The sequence below is a fragment of the Opisthocomus hoazin genome, chromosome 13 (genome assembly GCF_030867145.1).
Source record: "Opisthocomus hoazin isolate bOpiHoa1 chromosome 13, bOpiHoa1.hap1, whole genome shotgun sequence".
Taxonomy (NCBI): domain Eukaryota; kingdom Metazoa; phylum Chordata; class Aves; order Opisthocomiformes; family Opisthocomidae; genus Opisthocomus; species Opisthocomus hoazin.
The window spans coordinates 27,901,423-27,924,563 of record NC_134426.1 but is presented as its reverse complement, the minus strand read 5'-3'; the positions used below and the strand labels follow the sequence as shown (position 1 = coordinate 27,924,563).

Sequence of the window (23,141 nt, the reverse complement as noted above, 5' to 3'; positions counted from 1 at the left end):
TAAGGACCACAGAGCCACTTGCTCACCCACACCCCCTCCCTGTGGGATAGGGAGGAGGATCAGGACAACACCAGTAAAATTCCTGGGTTGCAATAAATAATAGGACAGCGAGGGAAGATGATAATAATAATAATAATAATAATAATAATAATAATAATAATAATAATAATAACAATAATAATAATAATAATAATACTAGAATATACAAAATGGGTGATGCACAGTGCAGTTGCTCACCACCCGCCGCCCAACCCATCCCTGAGCAGTGATCCTGCCCCTGGCCAACTCCCCCAGTTTATACACTGAGCATGATATCACGTGGTGTGGAATATCCCTCTGGCCAGCTTGGGTCAGCTGTCCCGGCTCTGCTCCCTCCCGGCTTCAGTCGGTAGAGCACGGGAAAGTGAGAAGTCCTTGACTTAGGATAAGCATTACTTAGCAAGAACTAAAAACATCAGTGCATTATCAATGTTATTCTCATATGAAATCCAAAACACAGCACTATACCAGCTACTGGGAAGAAAATTAACTCTATCCCAGCCGAAACCAGGACACCAGTAATAGACCTTTTTAAGGAGTTGTGTATCCAGTTGTCAGCCCCTATTTCATACAGGGGGTTTGACTTAGTTTCCCTTAGAACTGGTCAGTGCTCCTAAAACATCGCCTCTTGCCTAGAGTACAGGAGGGACAGAGCGAATGTAGATCCCAGCCTCCGCTTTCTGCCTAGCCCTGAAGGCAACACCCGTTTAGAAGACATGAGAAGTGCTGGGTTGGTCTCAGCACAAGGCGTCCTAAAATGTTGTAGGATGGCTGTTTTCCCAGGGACTTATTTATTAACCAGTTAATGCAATTGGAAGCCAGAATACCATGGACTGAGCTCAGTGAGCTTCTCAAAAGACTCAGGGCATCCGTGCAATCTGCAGATCCATGTAGAATTCCAGCTGGCACATCACCCAAATCAGTGCAAGTGATGCAACAACCCGATACGCCGAGCTTCAGTGCCATCACATCCAATGCCTGGGCTGGAGTCACAGACTGAGGTCTTGCGACATCAATGCTCCATTTTATCAGTTAGATTTTGTTTGATTTCCTTTTGGTTTGTGCTCTTGTCTTTTGCTTTGTGAGGATGTCCATCTCTTAGCTAGATAAAGCTTTTCCGTGGTGAGTGTACTGCTGGAAGTCTTAAAACTTTGAGACTTAATTGATTTAGACAACTTGAATATCAAAATGTATTTTTGGTGCATATTTCATTTGACACTTGAGCAAAGGAATTGAAGATATCTCAGCTTCTTCAGACAGAACAAAATAATGAGGTCATGACAACGTGTGGGAAACAAGAACCATCACAAAAGTATGTTTTACGATGGATGTGTCTTGGACAAATTCTCGATCCAAATAATTACGGTTTGACTCTCCATGCAATCAAATATTCTTCTGCACTTTCCCTCACATGTGTAGTATTGCTGTCTGCTGTTGTGCAGCTCATATGCTTCTCACCAGAGGAAGCTGTGATTCGGTGGCTGGCAGAGTCACTGCCAGGAGTAAGAGAATGAAGCTGTGCTGGGGTCATTGGTGCTACGCTGATTTACTTCTGTGTGAATAAAATATTCTAGGAATATTTAGAATGATTTTGGCTTTAGCACAATTCCTGAAGAACATAGAGATTTTCCTGAGTAGGAACTGTATAAAAGCTAAGTAGCTCTCTGTTGTATGTTTTAGATCTCAATAGATTACCAAGTTAATAAGTGATCGCGTTCACAGAAAATGCTGTCTCAAGGGGTGGCTCTTCCTAGGAAAGGAATACACTTCTGCACTAGAATTGTTTTCTTTCCAGATACTTTCATGGTGGAAGATGCGGTGGAAGCCATTGGATTTGGAAAGTTCCAGTGGAAGCTGTCCGTTATTACTGGATTAGCATGGGCAAGTAATTGTTATCAGGGGAAATTGCATGATCATCAGTCAGAGAATCTCAGTGGTTTCAAATCATGTAGCCATTCTCTGTCGACAAAAAGTCTCCAAGCAGGTAATGGTACAATAAAGAAGGAAATTTACTTGAAATTCTAAAATGACAGCTGGACTCAAACTTGCTGGGTGGGGGGTGATGAATAACTGACTGATTTCTATGTCTCTGAAGTTCTTGTAAATCAGGGTTTGAGAAATCATTTGGATTCTCTGCTTCCGTCGCCGTTTAGAGCAGGGTGGCAATAAACAGGGGAATGGCACCAGTAGAAACAAGGTTCGTTTCAAGAAGGTATATTACTGTGGTGTCAATGTGATTTTCAGGCAGTTGTTGATTTTTGTTTCTCTCTTACCCTTCTAGATGGCAGATGCTATGGAAATGATGATTTTAAGTATCCTAGCTCCTCAGCTTCATTGTGAGTGGCGATTACCAAGCTGGCAGGTTGCATTGCTCACATCGGTAGGAAAAATAACTGACAGCTCCTGTATTCTGTACGGTTTTTCCACTCGTTGTTCAGACATTATGCTTTGTATCCCAGAGTTAAATCTGTTCATGGCCTTTGCCGGTTGCCTTTGGCTCAGAAGAATATAGGAGTCTTTTTTAAAGGCCAGAGCTTGAAGAAATGAAACTCAGTGAGAAATGAGGAAATTGTGCAAGTTTCAGGTTCAAAGTTTCATGTTAATTTCCAGGAAAATATATGAATTGACTCAGACTCATCCTAAAATTCAAACCATTTGATTATTGAAGAAAAGGATTGGCAAATTTTTGCTATCTTTCTTCAAAAATCTTTCTCTCTCACTGCATTTAAGCTCGCTTGTACATACACAGACCGGGAGCCATGAGAGAGAGCAAGCAATCGCTTTTCGAGGTGGATCATCCAGCGATCTCTGCAAGCAGAGCTCTTACAATACCACCTCTAAGTGTTGTGCTGTGACGTTGGAAACATGCTTTTAGGGACAAGAAAACTAGTTTTGGGACCCTTCTGTCAGCATACACCACTGTTGTATGGCATGCACTTTAAATCCTACATTTGTTTTTCCTTTAGCTTTTCATGCCGTTTGTGGTCTTGTGTAAATTGGTCCGAATGCTCAGTAGATTTAAATCGGTGAAGATCGTGTCCTTTCCCATGCCTGAATGCAGCCAGCCCGTCTGAAGGAGGGTCTCGTTCCTTCTTTCAGCTAAGCATAATTTATTCTTGGTGAGCAAAATCAGAAGGAGAAGGGGTCAGTGAACATGGGACAAAAGCTTTGGCAAACAGAACTGCTTCTTACCCCGCTTATTCCTTGAGTACGTGCTTCTTTCTCAGACAAAATTCCTATGTTTTTCATGTCTGATGGAGGAAACGTGCTGGGTTTTGCGATTACCTTCATTGAGTAGGATTTCATTCCTCTCCCCGTGTACAGAATAAACTACACTTTCTGGTGTCAGCTCTGAAAAGGGTACAATATATTTTCTTTGACACCTCAGTCTTTTTTCAAAATTTTCTAAAGTTGTAAGATCTAATTTTATCTCCATTCAAATCTGAGACAGCCTTCTGTGAATGGCAATAGGAGACTGGAGGTGAGCTGGCTGAGAAGCACTGCGTCAGCACGGGGCTCCGAGAACAGCTCTCTCTTGCAGACCTGGAGCAGTGCTGATCAGCTTTGGTTCAGTAATATGCCCGTTGGAACTGGAGGACTCCGCATCTTCCATGCATATAATACCAGAGCACACGTTCCAGTGTCAGGCTGGTTTGTCACTGGATGGATCTTTTAATTTCAAAGCTGGCTTGAGGGGTTCGAGTTGCTTCCCCTTGCCAACCCAGGCACTTGCTCCTGTCTCCGCTTGCCTGGTCCCTCAGTAATGCTAGTGAAGCTCTCAGTGGGGCCTTGCTGTGAAGCAGACGGAAGATTTTTTTTGTGGGTTATGAAAACCCTTCAGTAAAAAAGAACCCAGCCCAGAAACAAGACAGTGATTTCCATTTAGTGGCAAATTGTGCTCTTCAGTCATTTCTTATAATTAATTTTCTTCCATTTATCAAAAGCTCAAAAATATTCAGCACTGGTCTAATTCAGTAGTTCATAAGTTAACAGGTGCGATAAGGGTGAGGTGATGACAAGTAGCCCGGCAGAGATTTGGTTTATTTATGTTGTGTTTAGGTTCCTGACCTCAACAAAAGCAAGGCAGCTACCCAAAATGGGCCCACCCCTGGAGGAAGCTGAGACCTTGGCTTGGACAGTCTGCTGACACTCATCCCCGTTCCCGGGCAAGAGCAAATTCCCTTTCAAGTCAATGGCAGTGAAGTTAGGCTAATGCTGAGTGACTTTTGAAAAATCCCACTATAAGAGTAATTATCTTTAACAATCTCTACTGCAAAGGGACTATACCCAGAACACCTGGACAGTTTGCTCTATGGTTAGAGCTGAAATTTTTTAGTGTCACTGTGAAGTTGTGTTCTCTTTGCTGTCATATGGAAATTTTCACTCGTCTTCTTGTTAAGGGGAGATTCTTTTCTGGTTTTTTGTAGGTGGTGTTTGTGGGAATGATGTCCAGCTCCACTCTCTGGGGAAACATTTCAGACCAGTATGGGAGAAAAACAGTAAGTCTTCAGCGTCTGCTAGAATATGTTCTGATATTTCTACAGTGGGGATGTTTCAGTGCGTGATGTTCACAAATGTCATTTGTTTACTACAACTTTTTTGCTACCTTTGTTACTCTACATTTTGTGAATTGTGTTACAGCAGAGACTTTATTTTCCTCTTGTTTGTTTGTTAAATACAGGGCCTAAAGATCAGTGTGTTGTGGACGCTCTACTATGGGATCCTCAGTGGTTTTGCACCCGTGTATAGCTGGATCTTGGTGCTGAGGGGCCTGGTGGGCTTTGGGATTGGAGGAGTGCCTCAGTCGTAAGTAAATATTCACAAGACCAAACTTTCTCTTTTCTATTTATTATTTGAGAAGTGCTTATGTCAAATGGAAGACGTGCCTCTGTTCAGCTGTCCCAAACCCATTTTTCTTGAAGTATTTTTGAACTAATATATTAAACTCTGAGAAGGCTTTGAGGAGATCTAATACATCACCGGAGTGAATCAGATTTATCATGACTTCTGTGTGAACAGACTGGGTACCTAAATGTAGTATGCTGTGTGCCTTAAGTCCTTTCAAATGTCTCTCATTCCCTCAGGTAAGCCGTGGTGAAAGTGAGAGGCCCAAAGAGCCAACCCAGAAGTGGGTAGAACGCAGCAGGCAGCATTTTGTAGCTGTGCCAAAACACTGCATTGCTAGATTGTGCTGGCGGAGTCCATGGGGGATGGTGTGGTCTTGTTGCGAGATCGGTCATGACCTAAACGCTAGCGTTTGGAGGCAGAGCTGAGCCCTGACTCCTGGTGTTTGTAAAACTGCAGATTACTGTTCAGTCAGAGCCGGGACTTTCGTGTCTGGACCTGAGCTGGAACTCCAAAACCACACAGCCCAACCTGGAGCACTGAAGCTATCTTGATGGCTCAGACGCGCTTCTAGTAAGAAGGCAGCGTCGGGATATTTCTCTATTACTGTGTCATTCCATTCACTGAAGAGGAGCATCTCTACATTTTCCACCTGGAATAAATAAGTCTGCTCTAGGCTTTTAATTATAAATGTAAAGGGAAGAGTGTAGCCATTCTCTCTCTGTGTAGTCTTTTATCCTTATTAATAATTGATATTTTGCCCCATGGAGGTGCTATTTCGGAGTAATCAGAGTCTAACTTTGATTGATGGCTCATAGACTTCTTCACAAGGCAAGTCAATATCCTGTCTTTTCTATTGCCATTCCCAGATAAAAGATTCAGAGCTGAGATGGAACATCACAGGATTATTCATTTTCTTTGACTGCTTTTCTGCCCACCTTTAGAAGCTGCGCGAAAGGGTAACGTTCATGTAAAATAGGAAAGTGCTTAGCCTGCTGTGCATTGACCAACGGAGGCAGTTTCTGCCATGCAGTTCCAGCTGAGCACAACTGGAATGAGGCAGGAGAACAACAAAGACAAAGCATCAGAGTTAATAATGCCTTGTAGTGCAAACACATATTAATGATGTTCCCCAGAGCCCCGGCGGAACAGCTACGGCACAGCTAGTGCCGTTCTACAGAGAGGTGGATCAGGCACGAAGGCTGCGTGACTTAACGAGAGACAACGAAGAGCCCGTTACAGAACTCAGTGGATTCCATTGCTGTTGGGTCTGCTTCTTGTTCGAACTATGATAGTGATTCCTTTGACAGAGGAATAAATACATATGAAGAAGGAAAAGTAGCTCCTTTCTAATATCCTTAAGTCGGCTGTGTAACTTTGGGTATGAGTGGCTGAGTTTCAGTGGAATGCCATGGGTATCATTATAACAGTAGCATTGTGTTGTATTGTATTCGACAGTAGGTACGAGGGAGACGTTTGAAAGAAAGGTGCTATTAAAAAGAAAGAATCCAGCAATAATAAATTAACTGACTGTAGCAGCTATCCCTTTATCTACATGTATGTAGGAGCTGCACCTGAGAAGCTGGGGCCTCCGCTGGGGATTTTCTACTAGATATTGTCTAACACTGGGCATGACTGCTCATTCACAGTGCCAACATCCCGCCTTGCAAAGAGATGGAATATTCTCTGTCAGAAGGCAGTTCTGTACAGCATTAATGGGCTCCTGTTTGCTGCTGTGATACATAGGGGGCTGCTCTACATTTCATGACGTGGTTTTACTTCCTTTTCGTCTTAATTACTGATTTAATCTAATACTGTGTGCAACTTTGTACTTCGACGAACTGAGTTCTGGGAAGCTACTCGGAGATGAATCCACCATTTGTCAAGTTGTTAGGAGTTTTGTCACAAACATCAAAGAAAGCCTGAGGAGTTTAGAGGATGAGTCAATGGAGTGCAAACAGAGTAGGAGCAAAGAACAACAAGTCTCCCCGGAGGGTCTGAAGAAGATGAGAGAGCCTTGACTGGCTGCTGGCCCTGGCATTCATCCGCAGGAAACGCTCCCAGAGAAGCTCTACCATTACTCTTTGGCACAATCATGAAACAAAGACTCTGCAGAGTGAGATGATTTCTTTTTGAATTCCCACAATAAAAGAATGCAAATTATTTTATACCGGTAACACAATCAGACCTTGAAAATACTCACCTCTTGGAGAATTGAAACCTGGCTGAGTAGACTGATGTGAAATGCGCCGAGCCAGTTGTAAAGCCCTGAAGAAATACTTCACCCAGCAGGAGTTTGTGTTGAATGCTGCTGGACCACATGAGAATAACAGGCACGATGCCTGTCCCAGACCAGAGCAGGGTTGTGAAAACGTATGCATCAAGAGCTGCTACATTTAGCTTAGGGTTACAAAATCACACAAACAGAGCAAATTCTGTCCTCCGTTGCACTGATGAACTCAAGGGTGTTTGTTCTGACGTGGAAAGGGGAGTCTGAACCGGTGTCCACAGTCTTGCTGACTCTGAGGGCTAGCAAGGGGTTTGTGGTGCTGCTGCGGGTTTGGCGATTTTGATGAAAGGCAAGCGAAATGATTGAACCTCTCTCATTGTGCTAATGTGGCATATTTCTCCATGTGCTAACGTGACATTTTTCTCAATGTTCACTCTTTACAGGGTGACCTTATATGCTGAATTCCTTCCAATGAAAGCCAGAGCAAAATGCATTTTATTAATAGAGGTGAGCAGTGTAGCTATGCATTCCGGTCCCTAGAGGGACAAATTCTGCTCTTGGTTCCATCCATTCACCGACTAGACTACTGCTGACGGGAAATGTCACACATAGCTGCAGTCAGATCTCGGTTGTCCGAGTTAGTGTGGAGCTGAGGTCATCCCCATACACTAGTGCTAGCTCAGGACCAGAGCCAGCATAAAGCATTCGTGTAACCCTCCACTCTTTTCGTTGAATCTGCCTTTTTGCCAATTAACTTGCATCCAGGGCTGCGTAAGTCGCTGCTGTTAGCACAAGGGGGGGCAGTTGGGTGTCACCTCATTCCATGGTGAAATTAATCTACAACTCAGTAATGGATAGCAGAGAGCTGACTGTTCAGTAAATGCAGGGCTAAATTCAGCTCCCCATATTCAATCCAAATGTATCAAAGTCGCAGAGAGCAGAAGTTGGCCCTAGAAATATTTGAAGGCAAAATTCGCAGCCCTGGAATGGATGGTTGAAGGGTCAGAGAACAGCACCGTTCCTTGTCTGCATCAGTCAGTTTGGAAGGAGCGTCCTTGTGGAAAGCCTCACCCAACTGAAACAGCTGCTCAATACAAAACCAGTCGTGTAAGATGTCTGCTGGGTAGTCCTGCATTCAGCTGATTAATCTTTCGTAAAGAGAGTTCAGTAGATGAATTACCCCTTTCTGTGTCACTTTTGTGCTGCCACAGTTTGGCTGCCTCTGAGCAACCCTGGGTTAAAAATATATTTGGAGTGTTAAAGAATGAGCTAAATGGGTTTGTAATCCAAAGGAGAATAATCCTGCAGGGCTAGGATATGCAAGGGGATGCCGGCTCCACTATTTGCTAAGAAGATACCAATTCCTTCTTTCACCTACAGGCCAAACTCTGTGCCTTTGGTGGCTTGGTTTTTGGTGAGGAAAATACCATAAATCTCATGGTGGTAGCTGGGAATAATACTCATAGACTGATATATTAATAGTCATTTTGCTTAAGAAACACCAGGTGATGAGTCTATTCCTTATGAGAAGCTACCTACAGTTAAACATGAGTGTTTAGAGAAGGTCCAGTCTAGGCTTTCAGAACTGAACATTTTAGCTTCCGCAACATTTAAACAAACCCCCTTCAAACGTCTGGAGTCTGTTTCCGTACAGTGGTGCGTGTTTGAAATGTCCCTGGCATTTCTCTCTCCCGCTGTCCCTGGAGAGCACGCCTCGCAGTGTTACAGAGAAAGAGGCCTGAAGAGCACTCCTGTTCTCGCTTGTGACTGTTTCTTTTCTCTTTGGCAGGTCTTTTGGGCCATTGGGACTGTGTTTGAGGTCCTTCTGGCAGTGTTGGTGATGCCCACTCTCGGCTGGCGGTGGCTTCTCATTCTTTCTGCCCTCCCACTTTTGCTCTTCGCTGTCCTGTGTTTTGTAGGTATTCTTTCAAAGACAGATGCATGTTCCATCCGTCTCCCACTTTGCTACCTGGTTCTGTACCCTGACTGAAGGGAATCGTGACAGTTCTGAGCTCCCTGGTGGTGTCCTCTTTGAAACATCTGAAATAATGACAAAAATGCTGTTGTTGCAACAGGGCGCTAGTAAAAACATTCCAGTGAGAGCTGTGTTTATGTGACTGTAATTGCTGGAGGACAATGGTGGGCTGGAATTTTGTGAAACCAAATCAGGCCTGGAAATCTCTCCAATTTAATGCCTTTGTTTCAGCTAAGCTCAGTGGAATCAACATTTTATTAAAAGATGTTGCTATTTCCCTGATTACTCTTGAAATTTTAAAATTATTTTGGCCAAATCATAACTTTTATAATTACTGTCTACTTAAAAAATCCACCCAAATCAGGGGTAGAATCTGCACAGTGCAGTGCAGATTCTAAAAAAAGACTGTATGGGTTAAACCTGAGCTTCAGTGTGCTGTTAGGTAACACATCTGCCAGTCACTCAGTCTTCTCAAAGATATATGTCCTTGTCAGGTTGTTTCGCAGCTCGTAGTATTCCTTAGTCACTGTCGTTGATTTTCAGGAATACTTCCAGTGATACAGGTGCTAACATGCTTGTTGTCAAAAGGAGCTTAACAAGGCAAATTTGGAAATGCCTAGAGCACCTTGTTATCTGCCCTGGACCCTTTGCCCTTCCAACTGAGAAGGTAGAATGTTAAGAACCTGCAAAAATGCCTGACAGTTCTCAAGCAGAAACAGAGGGAAAGATTTTAGACTGGACTTCTGTCTTGATGGCGAAAGCGGGGGTTTGCGGTTTCCAAAAGGCTAACGAGGAGTTGACATTTGCTGGAGTCACTGAGATTTCCCCCTGTAAGCCCACAAAGAAAACCCCCAGTTTGTGTGTTGCTGTGGTTTTGACGTCGTCGTGTGTGTGATCTGCTTTGCTCTCTTAGTGGCTGCCAGAAAGTGCCAGGTATGATGTATTATCTGGAAATCAAGAAAAAGCGATTGCCACTTTAAAGCGGATAGCAACGGAAAATGGAGCTCCGATGCCTTTGGGAAAATTAATTATTTCCAGACAGGTATGTGCAGGTAACAGGCACATTAATAACGTGGGATGCTGTGAAACTGTGCTACATTCATTTGTGTTTTTATAAGCAAATAATCAAGTTAAGTTTAAATTTAATGTCTCAACCAGTAATAAAAAACATGAGAGATGATCATATATGCCTCTTTCACAGTGAGGAAGAGTTAGTTTCTCTTTTTTATTTACATGAAAATCCTGAAAGTTAAAAGGACCTTGAAAGTGGGCATTAATGTTATTTAACCTCACTCTAAGAACCTATTATTAAAGAAAATCAAACCTTGAGGCTACTGAAGAACTTGGATCAGAATTCCCAGATCTGAGCTCATAAGGCAAGATGGAATTTGACTCTTTTGCTGTACGTAATTTTTAATCTAATCTTGATTTTCTGGACTGGGAAAGCTGGAAGCTCCTGTTCAGTCCTAATGCATGGAGTAATTCAGGCTGTTACTGCTGAGCTGTGTATTACTGTATGAGTTGCGTTGGAGATTTTTTTTTCATTTCAGCTTTATATGGCCAACTTTTTTGCACCCCTGTCAACACATAAAGCAGTTCTGCATTTACAGAACAAAGAGCAGACTTTTAGAAGAAAAGGAAGGTACAAAGTTAGCCAGCAAGGAAGGACAGCAGAGGGACACCTGTAGATTTGAACAAGAGCAAAATTCTAAAGCTAGGCAGGAGCCTGTGGGTAATGACAGCGTCTTACTAGTCGGAGGTTTGATTTTCTAAGGTCTGGATCAGTGAGGGTCTGAGCTGTTGTGCGTTTCACGAACGCTTGGTTCAGTCACGGTGATGTTGATGGGCTGTGCGGGGATGCTCTCCACGTTTTGGGTGTTGTTTTCAGGGCGGGGTGGGAAAATACTTTTCCTTAACCACAGGTTTATGGGCTGAGCCCTCCACTCTGTCTCTCTCAGAACCACGCAGTTTAAAAGGAGTCTGCTTGCAGGAGGGCTGCTCGTAGTTCCTCTTGCACCTTACCCGGGATCAGAAGCCCTGAGAGGCTGCTCTGATTTACAGGGGTGGCTGTGGGCCACGTGAATCCTATGCCGCCTGTGGACTGGCAAAGCTCTGCTCGGCCTCTTTGCAGCCCCACCTTGCTCTGACTGATCCTCACCTTCCTTGTGAAGGAGCAGTGCACCCTGTGCACGAGCTGGTTTTGGTATGGTGATGCTCCTAGAGAATTCTGCTTGGCAGAGGAATTCTTTGCTTGGATCCTGGCTCCGGTGTGGCTCCTACAACCTGAGGAGCCCTCAGCTGACACCAGACTCTCGTCCTGTGCGTTGTGTTATCCCTTGCCACTCTGCATCCTCCAGCCCAGGATCAGCGAGTGCCCTGATCCTCTGACTTCTGCTTGTTTTCCGCAGGAAGATCGAGGAAAAATGAGGGACCTGTTTACGCCCCATTTTAGATGGACCACATTGTTACTCTGGTTTATATGGTAAGAGGAAATATAAAAGGCTCAGTGCCAGCACAGTTCTAAATGGTTTTTAATGGAGGTATTTTAGAGTATCACTAAAATACAGCAACTTCCTCCTCACAGAAAAAACCCAACCTCTATTGATTTGTAATTTATTAAACCACCCAATCGCTAGCATTCTCAATCTAATTGCCCTTTCATTTGCTGAATGCTGATAGGAAATAGCTTTGAGGTAGCGCTGAGTGGAAGTCCTCACACAGTGGGTTCAATTTTGATTCAGGTTGTTTACTGTAGGTTTGACCAGCTGAGACTTCCTCTCTCGTTTTCTTCCTTGCAGGTTTTCCAATGCTTTTTCGTATTATGGGTTAGTTTTATTAACTACAGAGTTCTTCCAAGCAGGAGACGTCTGCAGCAGTGAGTACTGGTCCATCTTTCCTTTTTAAACATACCCTGTTAAGTGGTGGAATATCTTCTATCAGATCACTTTCTGCTGTTAGTTTGGGCTGACTGTGGCTGCCAGCCTGAATTTTAAGGCATCCACTTAAAGGGTTACTTTTTTTAAACATTTTTGATTGACTGTTCTTGTCTCCTGCACAATACCGAGAGGTCCTGCAGTGTCTCTGAGCCCAAAATGTAAAACAGCAAGACAACCTTCAAGGGGGACCTGTTAGAAAAAGTATCTGTTCTTCTTGAGAAAAAAGTGATGGAATAAATGCAAGTTGCCAGATTTGACAGGCCTAATTAGTTCTGAGATGGAGATTGCTGCTGCTGCTGCTGTGGAGCTCCCAGGTTCTCAAGATACGAAGACCTGCTGAGAAAAAATATAATGCTGGGAAACCATCGCCCTTTATTTTGCAGGTTTTTGTGAAAAAAAAAAAAAAAAGTGCTTTGACTGCGTTAAGCAGAGACTTAAAAAGTTTGATTCCCAAGGGGAGGCATGATTGTATTCACTTGTAATTAGTGAAAGCTGTCTAATTGTTGGAGAAGTGTAGAAGGGGGTTGGGTAGTACTGGGAGGAGACACAGATCCTGAGCTGGTACAACAGTCTGTTACCTATTTGGGAGGTCTAGCTCTGGCTAGCCTCCACCGAGGAGCATGCATCCTTTAAGAAGACTTGTTTTTACAAAAATATGGTATTCTTCAGTCTTCTCAAAGTATAGCTGAAGTGTTAGTATCCTGATTTATGTAAGGAGAAACTGAATTATTGATGTTAATTCTGCTCACTGTCGCGAGCCCCAGACTGAAAAATAGCTAAGCCTTTGTAGCCGACAAGCAAGTGTAAGTTTTCAGTCTAAGAGTGATGGTTGCAGAGGTAAGACATCCTGCCACGAATAAGAATATAAACTGTTCAGTTCCAGCTGTATGTTCAATGTAGATCATACCTGCTGTGCAGCAGGGTCTTTTCAGTACATCCCTGCTATTAGTTTCAGCAGTAAGAGTGATAAAGGCACGGGAGGAGTAAATGAAGGCAAGCAGAGAACAGATTACTTAAAATATATATTTTTTTTCTTTTTCCTCCTACAGTATCCAGTAGAAGGCAAGAAGTTAAAGCAAAGTGCAGCCTGACCTGTGAGTATCTGACAGAGGAAGACTACACTGATCTGCTCTGGACAACCCTGTCAGAATTCCCTGGTAAGTGACAATAAGAAGCACCAGTTCCTCGCTGCCAGCGGCTCAGTGTGGTGGGAATGGGCTCAGGTACAAGCAGTGAAATTGGCTCTTCTGTCCGGCCTAATGCCGATGTATTTCCCACAGCGCTGGAGCTCCTTGCTTGGACTAGTTGATACATGCAGTGCACTCAGCAGCTGTAGCTCTCCTCACTGCCCGTGGGAGCACTACAGATAAAATCACTAGTAATTGCTTTGTGAAGCTAGAATGGCCCATCTGACTATGGAGGTGATCGGAGCAGCGTATTAGGCATTCAGAGGAAAAGCAACAATTAAATCAAAGGGGCAAAATCCCTTGAACTTTTATCCATAAATGACTTTCCAGAACTGTTTTAAAAGGATCGTGGGTATAGGGAATCAATGGAGAACTCGCTCCCTGACACTCTGTGTCCAGCCTCAGTCATGATTTTCAGTCCGTTTCAGTGAATTTCAATGAACAGTTTGACACAGGACAAGCAAGATAGTGTGCAGTAGCCATCGTTTCTCCAGATGTAGAAGATGATCTCTCAGTATTAATCTGTTTGAAATAATCCCGTGAAGGCAGTGGTCAGGTTATTTTCACTGCTCTAGGTTATAGGTTCAGGGACAAATGCTCAAAGAAAAGCCATGTAATAGGTGAAAATTTGCAAGTCTATGCCTGGTAAATAGGCATAGCCCCCACGTAACGGGAGGACTGTCCTGCACGAGAGTCGTTCTGGGGAGGATGCCAGGGTGCAGCGGGCAGAAAAGAGAGTATGTGCTCTTGGACTGATGCGATAGCTGAAAGGACTGATGTGGTCCTGAGACATGCTAAGGTAGGAGTAAGAAATACAAACAGGGGTACCTCTGAATATGACACTGGCAATCCTGATGCTTGCATAATCCCCACACTTGCTGTACGTCTGCTTTTAAAAGGATCTGGAAAAGTTGTATAAGAGGGAGTAGTTAATGTTGTGAGACTTACAGAGCTTGATCCATTTCCTTTATCAGAGAGCAGGTGAGAAATAATTTGATGGCAGTGTACAAATAACGCAACGGAAAGAAAATACTAAGTTTTAAAGAGCCCTTAAATCGAGAAGTAGGAAGATTAGCAGGGAACAATGGTCAGAAGCTGAACAAAAGATATTCCAATGAGACATAAGGCAAGCATTTTTAGCATCCGCGCTGGTAACCGCCGCAATAAGCAGTGGTTGACAGATGTCGGAGTTGATTGCTCGCTCCCACGGCAGCGTGTAGCCCCTGAGTGGGTGGGCATGGGGACGCGTGGACCGGTGGGGCTCTGAACACAGAGCAAGGCTCACCAGCTGGAACACAGAGCTTTCGTGTGGCACCAGTGGCTGGGGCAGTCCATTCTGCACCCCTGCCTGATGCCTCTGCCAGCAAAGTGTTTTAAAGAAAGAGACAACAAAATTTCAAATCTGAATAACCCAGCCTATGTTAAAAGCCAGCTGCTGCAGCCTCCACCTTTGCTCAATTCCCAGTCAACGTGTCTCCTTCTACAGGTGTGTTAGTAACGCTGTGGATTATTGATCGGATAGGCCGCAAGAAAACCATGGCTCTGTCCTTTCTTGTCTTCTCGTTTTGCAGTCTTCTGCTGTTTCTCTGCGTTGGAAGGTAAGTAAAACATGGTGAACAGCTGGTGTATCTGATTTATCTGTGTTCTCTCTTGATTATGGCAGGAGAACTGGAAGTGATTGTTTGAAAAGCCGTGAGATGGTCTTGCTCCACTGGAGAAAGAATTAAGGATGATGTTAGGTTTTCTCACCAGAGTTTGGAAGGAAACTAAAAGAAGCGGGAGAGGAGAAATCCTTCACTATAATCTTGCAGACAGAGCAATCCAAAGGGGAGAATAAGAGCTTATGTCTGAGTAGGAGGTAACCACTGGGCAATTTTAAAGTCAGATCTGATGTCCCGAGCCTCGGTAGCTGGTTCATGTACCGCTCTCTGCCATTCGTTACCTGTGCTTCCCCAGGCTGACTCTGTAAGAATTACCAGGGCAGTGCTTCCCAACCAAGCCCAGTCTCTGCCTCCCATTCAGCTGCTCTGACTGCTTCACTACTCGTCACGGGCTCTCGGGGGTCTAAGTGCTATGGCACAATTACGTGAGAAGCAAGAGACACAGACTGGCCCAACCGCAAAGCTACGCAGCGTGGCTGGTGGAGCTGGATGCTGGCGTTGCAGATCCATGGGGCCTGGCTTGGCTTCACATTTTTCAGTTGTCCAGTATCTGTCCTTTGTGCGGATTTTCCAAAGAAAAGTCAGTTGGCAGCTCTGCCCTTGAACGTTAACGGTACCAAATTTCCAGCCGAGCTCGGAGAGCCTGCCTCTGGCCGCGTCAGGCCTTCGTGCCACACGCATGCAGCGGTGTCTGTCCCCCGGGGCTGGCGAACGAGGGAGTGACCTAACAGCCAGAGGAGAGCTCTCCGCATTTAAACCTCTTCAGGCACTGGGCAAAACCTTACAGTACAGAAACCTTGTGCTAAGAAACCTGACAAAGTGGCAAATAGCCAGGTGGTACGTAGGGTCATGTCTTTTAAACAGGAAAGCTGCACTCTCATTTCCTTCTCTTACGTGCCGCTTTTTGTTAGCACCATTCGTAACGTGGAATATGTTTTTCTTATTTAGCTAAGCTGAGGTGTTGGCTACTTATTTCTGTAGGCCACAGCTGTCAGCTAGAATGAATACACTTAGAAGGCTGATGTGATTGTGGGAATGCAGATTGTTTGGCGTCATTGTTATATTAAAGGTCCAGAAAAAAATACAAAGGGTTCATTAGAAAACAAAAGAAATCGTTCTGACGATTTAGCATTTTTGTTGCACTTGCCTCCAAGTTAAACAAACAGATTGTACAGAACAATCCCAAACACTGCTCTCCTTTTTATTCTCACAGAAATGTTCTTACTGTGCTGCTCTTCATTGCAAGAGCTTTTATTTCAGGAGGATTTCAGGCTGCTTATGTTTACACTCCTGAGGTAAGGAGGTTGTTTTCCTAATGAGAATGTTTAAGGGGGGTGAGAACATGGTGGGAAAGTCATTTTTAAGACCACTTCACAGTGGACCTTACCCCAGCTATGAGTTGGTAATCGTGTTGTCCTTGTCTGACAGAACTTGCTGTAGTACCACTTACTCATCTCCGTTGATTTAGGAGCCTGATGGAAGAGAACTTCCCGCTGGGGTTAACGGGCTGATGCTTTCTTCACAGGTTTATCCGACAGCCACGCGTGCTTTGGGCCTGGGAACGTGCAGTGGAATGGCCAGGGTGGGAGCCCTCATAACCCCGTTCATTGCACAGGTAAAATCCCGGCTCCTTCCGCGACTGAAGGCGCAGGAAGGTGATGGAGAGCCTGCTTTTCTGCTGGGAGGACCAAGCCAAGGGCAATCTGTGCGTGGTGTGTCGAAGGAGGGATGTTGTTGCCTGTTCCTAGAGGAGAGATCAGGTTCAGCTCTGAATTTACCTCTTGCTCCAGAGGCCCATGTGATGGGGGATAGATAACCAAGCAGCAGGCTGCTGGATGGATGTAGCTTGGAAGCTACCACCCGGAGGTGGGATTTGTGAGAGGCAGGGAGTTTCTGTGCGAGGTGCAATGCCACCTTTCTCTGGAGATCCCAGGCTGAGGTCCTGGAGGTATCAAACCTTAAGGGTATGTGGAACGAGCTGGGCAGGGAGGCTGGGGAGCCGGGCTCCGCAGGGACAGGGCTCGGCAGACTGTGGCAGCGGTGGCTCTGCAGAGGGCTGGGTGGAAGACCTGGGGTTTGCTGAAGTCTTGGCTGACACAGGAGGGCAGCTGCAGCTCACGGCACCAGACTGTTCTGTCAGGGGTCAGTAGCTGTGTGTCATCTCTGAGGAAAGAACGTATGCAGCAGTGCTTGTTAAACATTTTTTCCAGTACTGTAATTAAAGTTTCTACTACTACATTGGTATTTATAGTTCTTTCTGAGGTACTGCTTTGTATTTTCTGCCTTTTTTCTGCAGGTGATGTTGGAATCCTCAGTCTATTTAACGCTGGCAGTTTACAGTGGATGCTGCCTGCTGGCTGCCGTGGCTTCCTGCTTCTTGCCCATCGAGACGAAAGGCCGTGGCTTACAGGAGTCCAGCCACAGAGAATGGGGACAGGAGATGGTTGGGAGAGGATCTCACTCGCCGGGGGTCACCAGGTCAAACTCCGGATCGCAGGAATGACGGGATACGAAAGCAATGAACAACGCGAGCAAGATCTCCTTGACAAAAACTCCAACCCTGAAGCGTAGAAAGCTGACCATACTGTCACTGCCAATGTCACGTGTCCAGCTGCAGGAACTCTGGGGTTGAACCTAAGCGAATCGTGTCTCTGCTGCTCTTTGCTCACACTCATAAAAACTTTACTTCTGTGTTGAGAGGCATTTGATCCAGATATCATTTGACGTTTAGCAGGAAGGGTTTTTCTTAAGTCTGTCATGCTTGCATGGTCAGCTGTTCAGCTTAAAATGTCCCGTGTCAAGCAAATAGCTAACTGAATGCAACTCAGTATCAGCTGTAATTAAAATCATGTACTCTTGATGCCTAAAAACAAAAGAATAATATTTATTGTGTACCTGGCGTAGCACACGGTGGATTCCGTACACTACAGAATAGATTTTATGAACTAGATGCCTGCCTTGCACTTTTCAGCCATCAACAGCCACAATGTGAGAACGGCAAACCGAGCCGTGCTTTCTACTTCCCTTGCTTGTGGGTTCTGTTTCTTGAGAGTTAACAGGGACTGATTGCTTGGAAATTATTTTCTCGGTGTTCCTCCCATCCAAGGCAGGTAGTTTGAGTCAGTGAGGACCGGTATTTGTTGCAGAGGTGGAACCTTATATAGGAACTGTCAATCCTCGTGATTTGGAGCAGAATTTGACTTTTCTGACTTTGCCAGAAACGTTGAGCGCTCTGTCTGCTGCTTGGTGAAGACTGCTTCAGCCGTGCTGGTGTCTCTGTGCGTGTGGAGGTGCACGCCGTGGTGGCCTGCATGGGTCCGGGTACGTTTCTGCTCAGTTTGCCGAAGCGTGCGCTCACGGTGGTGTTGCCAAAACCTTGGAGAACGACGCCTCGGTCCGAAGAGCTGCGGGCAGCAGCCTGGCTGGAGCTGCTCTCCACCGTCTCCTGATGGAAGCCGGCCTCTGACAGCTGGGCAGAACTTCTCGGCAGCTGCTGGTTGCACCTTGACTGGAACGTCCAGCTGGCGACAAAGGAACGTAGCTGGCATCGTGTCGTAAACCAGCAAAAACCATGGGAGGACCGGACTGCAGTCGTCCTCAGATGAGGAACTTCGCTCCCTCGGACGTCGCTCCTCGAGGTGACCGATTCTGCGCTTGTCAGAGGACGGAGCGGAGTTCAGGTGAGGCGGAGTTTGTCTTGTCTGTCAGAAATCTGCCGCTGTGCCAGACGTCAGATGTCAGCGCCTGTGGCTGTGTAAGGAGGCCGAGACGTGTCTCACCCGTGTCTCGGTTTATTTTCAGGGTTCCAGACTGTGGCACACGCAACCAAACGTCAGTGAGATGATGGACTAAATGCTAATCACTGGGCTAAGGGAAGCAATACATTTTTATAGGAGGTGTGGTCAGTTGTCTCACGTAAACATAGGCAAGTGTGCAACAAATGTTGGCACAGTGGAATATTTGAAGCATTCTGGGAACGAAGCCCCTTTTCTGTGGGGCAAGAGTAGGTCGCCAGGTCCGTGTTTGGGTGCAATATGAATGAACACCGTTGGGGTTCCGCTTTCCCTTAGGGTTTTACAGCACTGTGGTGCAGGAGAACGCTCCGAGACCTGTTAGGCTCTGTGTTTACAGCTCTGAAGGAAAATCAGGAGTGCGTCATTCCTTAGGGAAACCGAGGAAACCCAGACTAATACAAAAAGGCCAAAGAGGTTATTGATATTCTGTGTGTGGGTGTCTTCTGCTGAGCAAAGTTAAAGTCTGACGAGGCGCTGTGATGTCTGTCCGCTCAGTTACCGCTCGGTGGTGGCGACTGCAGTGCACGGCTCCAGGGCCGGCTGCTCCGAACGGGCAAACTCTTCACAAGAATACGAAAATGCAGGTCAAGCGCGCAGGGGATCCCACTTCGGGCGTGACTGAGGACGCAGAAACGCGCTGTCTGTTCCGGCGGCTGTCACTGTGTGCTGGTTGGGTTGTCTCCGTCTCTGCTGTCTCTGTGTCCCCTGCGCTCCGTCCCCAGCCAGCTCCAGGTCCAGGCCATCCCCTCTCACGGCGCGGACGACCAGCGCAAACAGTTTGTTGTCATCTCCTTCTGCCAGGCTGCAGTTGGGTAGTTCTCCCGAATGCGCTGCGCCGCCGGGGTAGCTCCGTGCTGCCTCGGTGGGTTTGCACCCCTCGGGCTGTCCCTCGGCGTGCGAGAGGCGGGCAGTGAGGACGCAGCTCCTGGGTGGGTTTAGATCAGATACCGGACCAGGAATGCCACCAGCGAGCTGGAAATCCTGCTTTGCCTCTGCGTAGGACGGGCTGCTCGCCCTGCGGTGGCAGTTCGGACCGCCATCTTCCTCCTCCCACGGGTGAAGGCTCTTGGAGCTCGCCGCTCCCCACGTGGGCTCCCGTTAGCCGTGCTTACGCCCCAGACTGGGTGGCCTCTGGGGAACGGAGCTGGGTGCGAGCCCGTGGTAGAGGGGAGGAGGGATGTGAAGTGCAGAAACCCACGGCCTGAGGGGATGCGCCTTCCAGCCCAGCCGCAGTGTTTGTTGGTTACTGAGCACCTTTGGTTCGAATTCTGCTTTCCCGGTGTCGGTGTGCACAGATCACTGCATTTCTCTGAGACAATATTCAACAGTTTGAAAGGACCTGCGTTGGGGTGGCCTTCAAACGGGCAGTCGGAGAGGTTTCGGGGAAGTACGTATCGCTCAGAAATTTGCACGTGTGTGTACTTCAGAGAAAATATTTCCCAGGGAAAGGTTTATAGGTAATGCGAACCCTTTCCATGCTGCAGAGTAGTTCGGTTTTAACCTGTGACATCTACAGTATTAAAAAAAAATGGAAGGCATTTTTGCTTTTCACTCTTTATGAATTCTGCAATGAAAATTGATATACTGATATAAATGCCAAGATGGGTCCTGCTGAGACAACCTCGCGCTCTGGGTCTTTGAGCCAGCGGTGCCGAAAGCGTGATCCAAAGCTCCCCGCCGTCGGGAGAACCTCCCGTGGGTGTTGGTGGGCTGTGGCTCCGCTGAGCAGGTGCCGGCAGGTCGGAGCCCGCCGCGGCCGAGCCCACCTCGCAGAAACCAGTCGGAGCCCGCAGGCATGGAGGAAGAGAGCTGGAGGTCAGGTTTGGCGGCCCTTGGATACCGCTAGCGTAGAAGGGTGGTTTAGGTTCCTCACTGAAAAACCGACGGGCATTTGGGTGGATGCACAACAGCCTATAAATAATCACACGTCGTATTTTGTCAGTGTGGCAACACCGCTGATGTACATAACAAGCTTCCAAAGATTGTTTTACACACTGCTGGGTATTTTTCACTGAGGGAGGAATTAATATAGCTAGTTTGTTTAAACCAATAAAGTGAGAGAATTTTGAATTAAAACCGAGAGCAAACAGAATTGTGGGGTCCAGAGATCTGCTAACTGTCCGGTACGTTAATGGGCAAAGCTGTTGTGGGAAAAATAACTCTGCAAGTGTGCTTCAATGGAATGATTTGTTATTCCTAAATGCTTGCCGAAAGAACATTGAATGTTTTCCTGTGTTTGAATGTACAGTTTCTAAGCTGGATACATTTTAATGTTTAAAAACTTCGTGTATCTGAAGCTTGTTGTAAAATACTCCTCTTGTTCCTGTGTTACTGATGCAACACTGGATAGTTGAATTCCACACTAGATATTTTGTGTGAAACAAATAAATAGTTTTTTCAGTACAAACGCTTCTGGAGGGTCGGTAACTTTGCCGTCATTTTGTCTCGATGTTCAGAGGGCTGAGGTCTGTGCTGCTCCGTGGACTCCGCGGGAGACGCGAGGGCTCGGCGCTGTGCAGACCCGACTCGGATCGGACCTGGTGGAGAGCAGCTCTGCGGAGAGGGACTGGGAGTGCTGGGGGACGACAGGTTAACCATGAGCCAGCAGCGTGCCCTGGCTGCCAAGAAAGCCAATGGGATCCTGGGGTGCATCAAGAAGAGTGTGGGCAGCAGGTCGAGGGAGGTTCTCCTTCCCCTCTGCTCTGCCCTGGTGAGGCCCCATCTGGAGTACTGTGTCCAGTGCTGGGCTCCCCAGTTCAAGAAAGATGAAGAGCTACTGGAGAGAGTCCAGCGGAGGGCTACGAGGATGGTGAGGGGACTGGAGCATCTCCCCTACGAGGAGAGGCTGAGGGAACTGGGCTTGTTCAGCCTGGAGAAGAGAAGGCTGCGAGGGGACCTAATAAATGCTTATAAATATCTGAAGGGTGGGGGTCAGGAGGATGGGGCCAAGCTCTTTTCAGTGGTGCCCAGTGACAGGACAAGGGGCAATGGGCACAAACTGAGGCACAGGAAGTTCCGTCTGAACATGAGGAAGAACTTCTTCCCTCTGAGGGTGACGGAGCCCTGGCCCAGGCTGCCCAGGGAGGCTGTGGAGTCTCCTTCTCTGGAGATATTCCAGCCCCGCCTGGCCGCGGTGCTGTGCAGCCTGCTCTGGGTGACCCTGCTTGGGCAGGAGGGTTGGGCTGGGTGATCCCCAGAGGTCCCTTCCAACCCCTACCATTCTGTGATTCTGTGATTCTGTGACTCCTCTGGTGCGTGCGGTTGGGTGTTCCGGCCTCAGGGAAACTCACAGGATTCCTGTTCGCATCAGAAGTAACCTCGCAGATAACTACAGCTAGGTGTTTTTAGAATTGTCTTAAGGCCCTTCGTTGCTTTTTTTGCATTTAATCCTGTTTGGACAATAAAAACCAGTCAGTTTTGCTTCTTGCCCACAGGTAATTTCCAGCAATGCCTTCAACGCTGCAAGACGTGAGCGCAGATCACCCCGGCGTGCTGGGAGGAGGTGGCTTGGCGTCTGTCCGGACGTCGAGGCAGGGAGGGCTCCTGCTCTTTATTTACTTTTTCATGTAAACTTTTCTTTTACCTACCTTATTTTCAGAAAATACGATGAAGCGCGTAACCCTGAGCGTATTCCTGTACCCTTGAAACGATCCTCTCGTTTTGCTGTCCCGTAATTTACGGACATGCGGTGGTTCGTGTGCGAGTCAAGATGCCGGATGCCCCGCGAGCGCTTCGCGTGCCCGCGCGCCATGTTCCCGTCCCAGCGTGCGCTCGCTCCCTGCTCCCAGCCTGCGCAGCCGCTGTGCACTCCGCTGGGATGAGCAGGCGTGCGCTGGGGATGGAAACCGTCAGCACCTGCGGAAGGGTCTCGCGGAGGCAAGACTTGGGGACAACATTCAGTCTTTTGTGTTTTCTGTGAGCGTTTTGGCACCCTCAGCCACTTCTAAAGCTCATTCTGTTTTCCAAAGCGCCAGAGCTGCCGTTTGCTTGCAACCTTACCGGTACTCAAAGCATTTCCAGCTTTGTTTCACGGCACAGGCGATCGTTGTCGAGAGATGTGAGGTCGCAAAATGTGCTGACGCCGGCGGCTGGGGACAGCGCGTTGTCCCTGTCGGGAGAGCACGCGCGGCAGCCGTCCGGCCGTCCCACGGACTCGCTCTTCCCTCGCCCTTGTGACAGGAGGGAGCTCCGATCTCGTGACTCCTCTGTCCCACAGTGTTTCCTCTGTGGCTGCCAACGGTGTGGAGCGACACGAGTGCCCCAAACGTTTCTCTACGGGAGCGGGGCTTCTTAACGCAGCAACCGCCAGGCAACCACGCAGTGTCACACGGTGGCATCCGGGTTCGTTTGTCTGCTGGGAAGCGAACGTGACGGCTCTTCCGCCTGCGGGACCGAGCGCTCAGGAAGAGCGTGTGGGGAGACAGGGAGCGATGATCTGCTGGGATGCTGCCATGGAGTTAGCGTTTGAAGCCCT

General features: G+C 47.0%; 1 protein-coding gene across 5 annotated transcripts in view; it reads left to right on the top strand.

Annotated features, from left to right (window-relative positions):
* Nucleotides 1-22,431, top strand: part of SVOP (SV2 related protein) — a 29,501-nt gene extending 7,070 nt beyond the window's left edge. For 2 of the 5 annotated variants that reach the window (XM_075434325.1, XM_075434326.1), the window contains 14 exons: nt 1,835-1,920; nt 2,321-2,419; nt 4,467-4,538; nt 4,721-4,845; nt 7,558-7,621; nt 8,904-9,029; nt 10,003-10,131; nt 11,498-11,571; nt 11,888-11,964; nt 13,075-13,182; nt 14,699-14,810; nt 16,087-16,168; nt 16,399-16,488; nt 17,170-21,074. In XM_075434325.1, coding sequence (XP_075290440.1) covers nt 1,835-1,920; nt 2,321-2,419; nt 4,467-4,538; nt 4,721-4,845; nt 7,558-7,621; nt 8,904-9,029; nt 10,003-10,131; nt 11,498-11,571; nt 11,888-11,964; nt 13,075-13,182; nt 14,699-14,810; nt 16,087-16,168; nt 16,399-16,488; nt 17,170-17,376 — 1,451 coding nt within the window. In that variant the 3' untranslated portion in view covers nt 17,377-21,074. Of the gene's footprint in view, nt 1-1,834; nt 1,921-2,320; nt 2,420-4,466; nt 4,539-4,720; nt 4,846-7,557; nt 7,622-8,903; nt 9,030-10,002; nt 10,132-11,497; nt 11,572-11,887; nt 11,965-13,074; nt 13,183-14,698; nt 14,811-16,086; nt 16,169-16,398; nt 16,489-17,169; nt 21,075-22,101; nt 22,119-22,265 lie in introns of those variants that run through there. The other 3 variants (XR_012765407.1, XR_012765408.1, XR_012765406.1) reach the window with 3 other exon arrangements.
* Nucleotides 22,432-23,141: the final 710 nt, after the last annotated feature.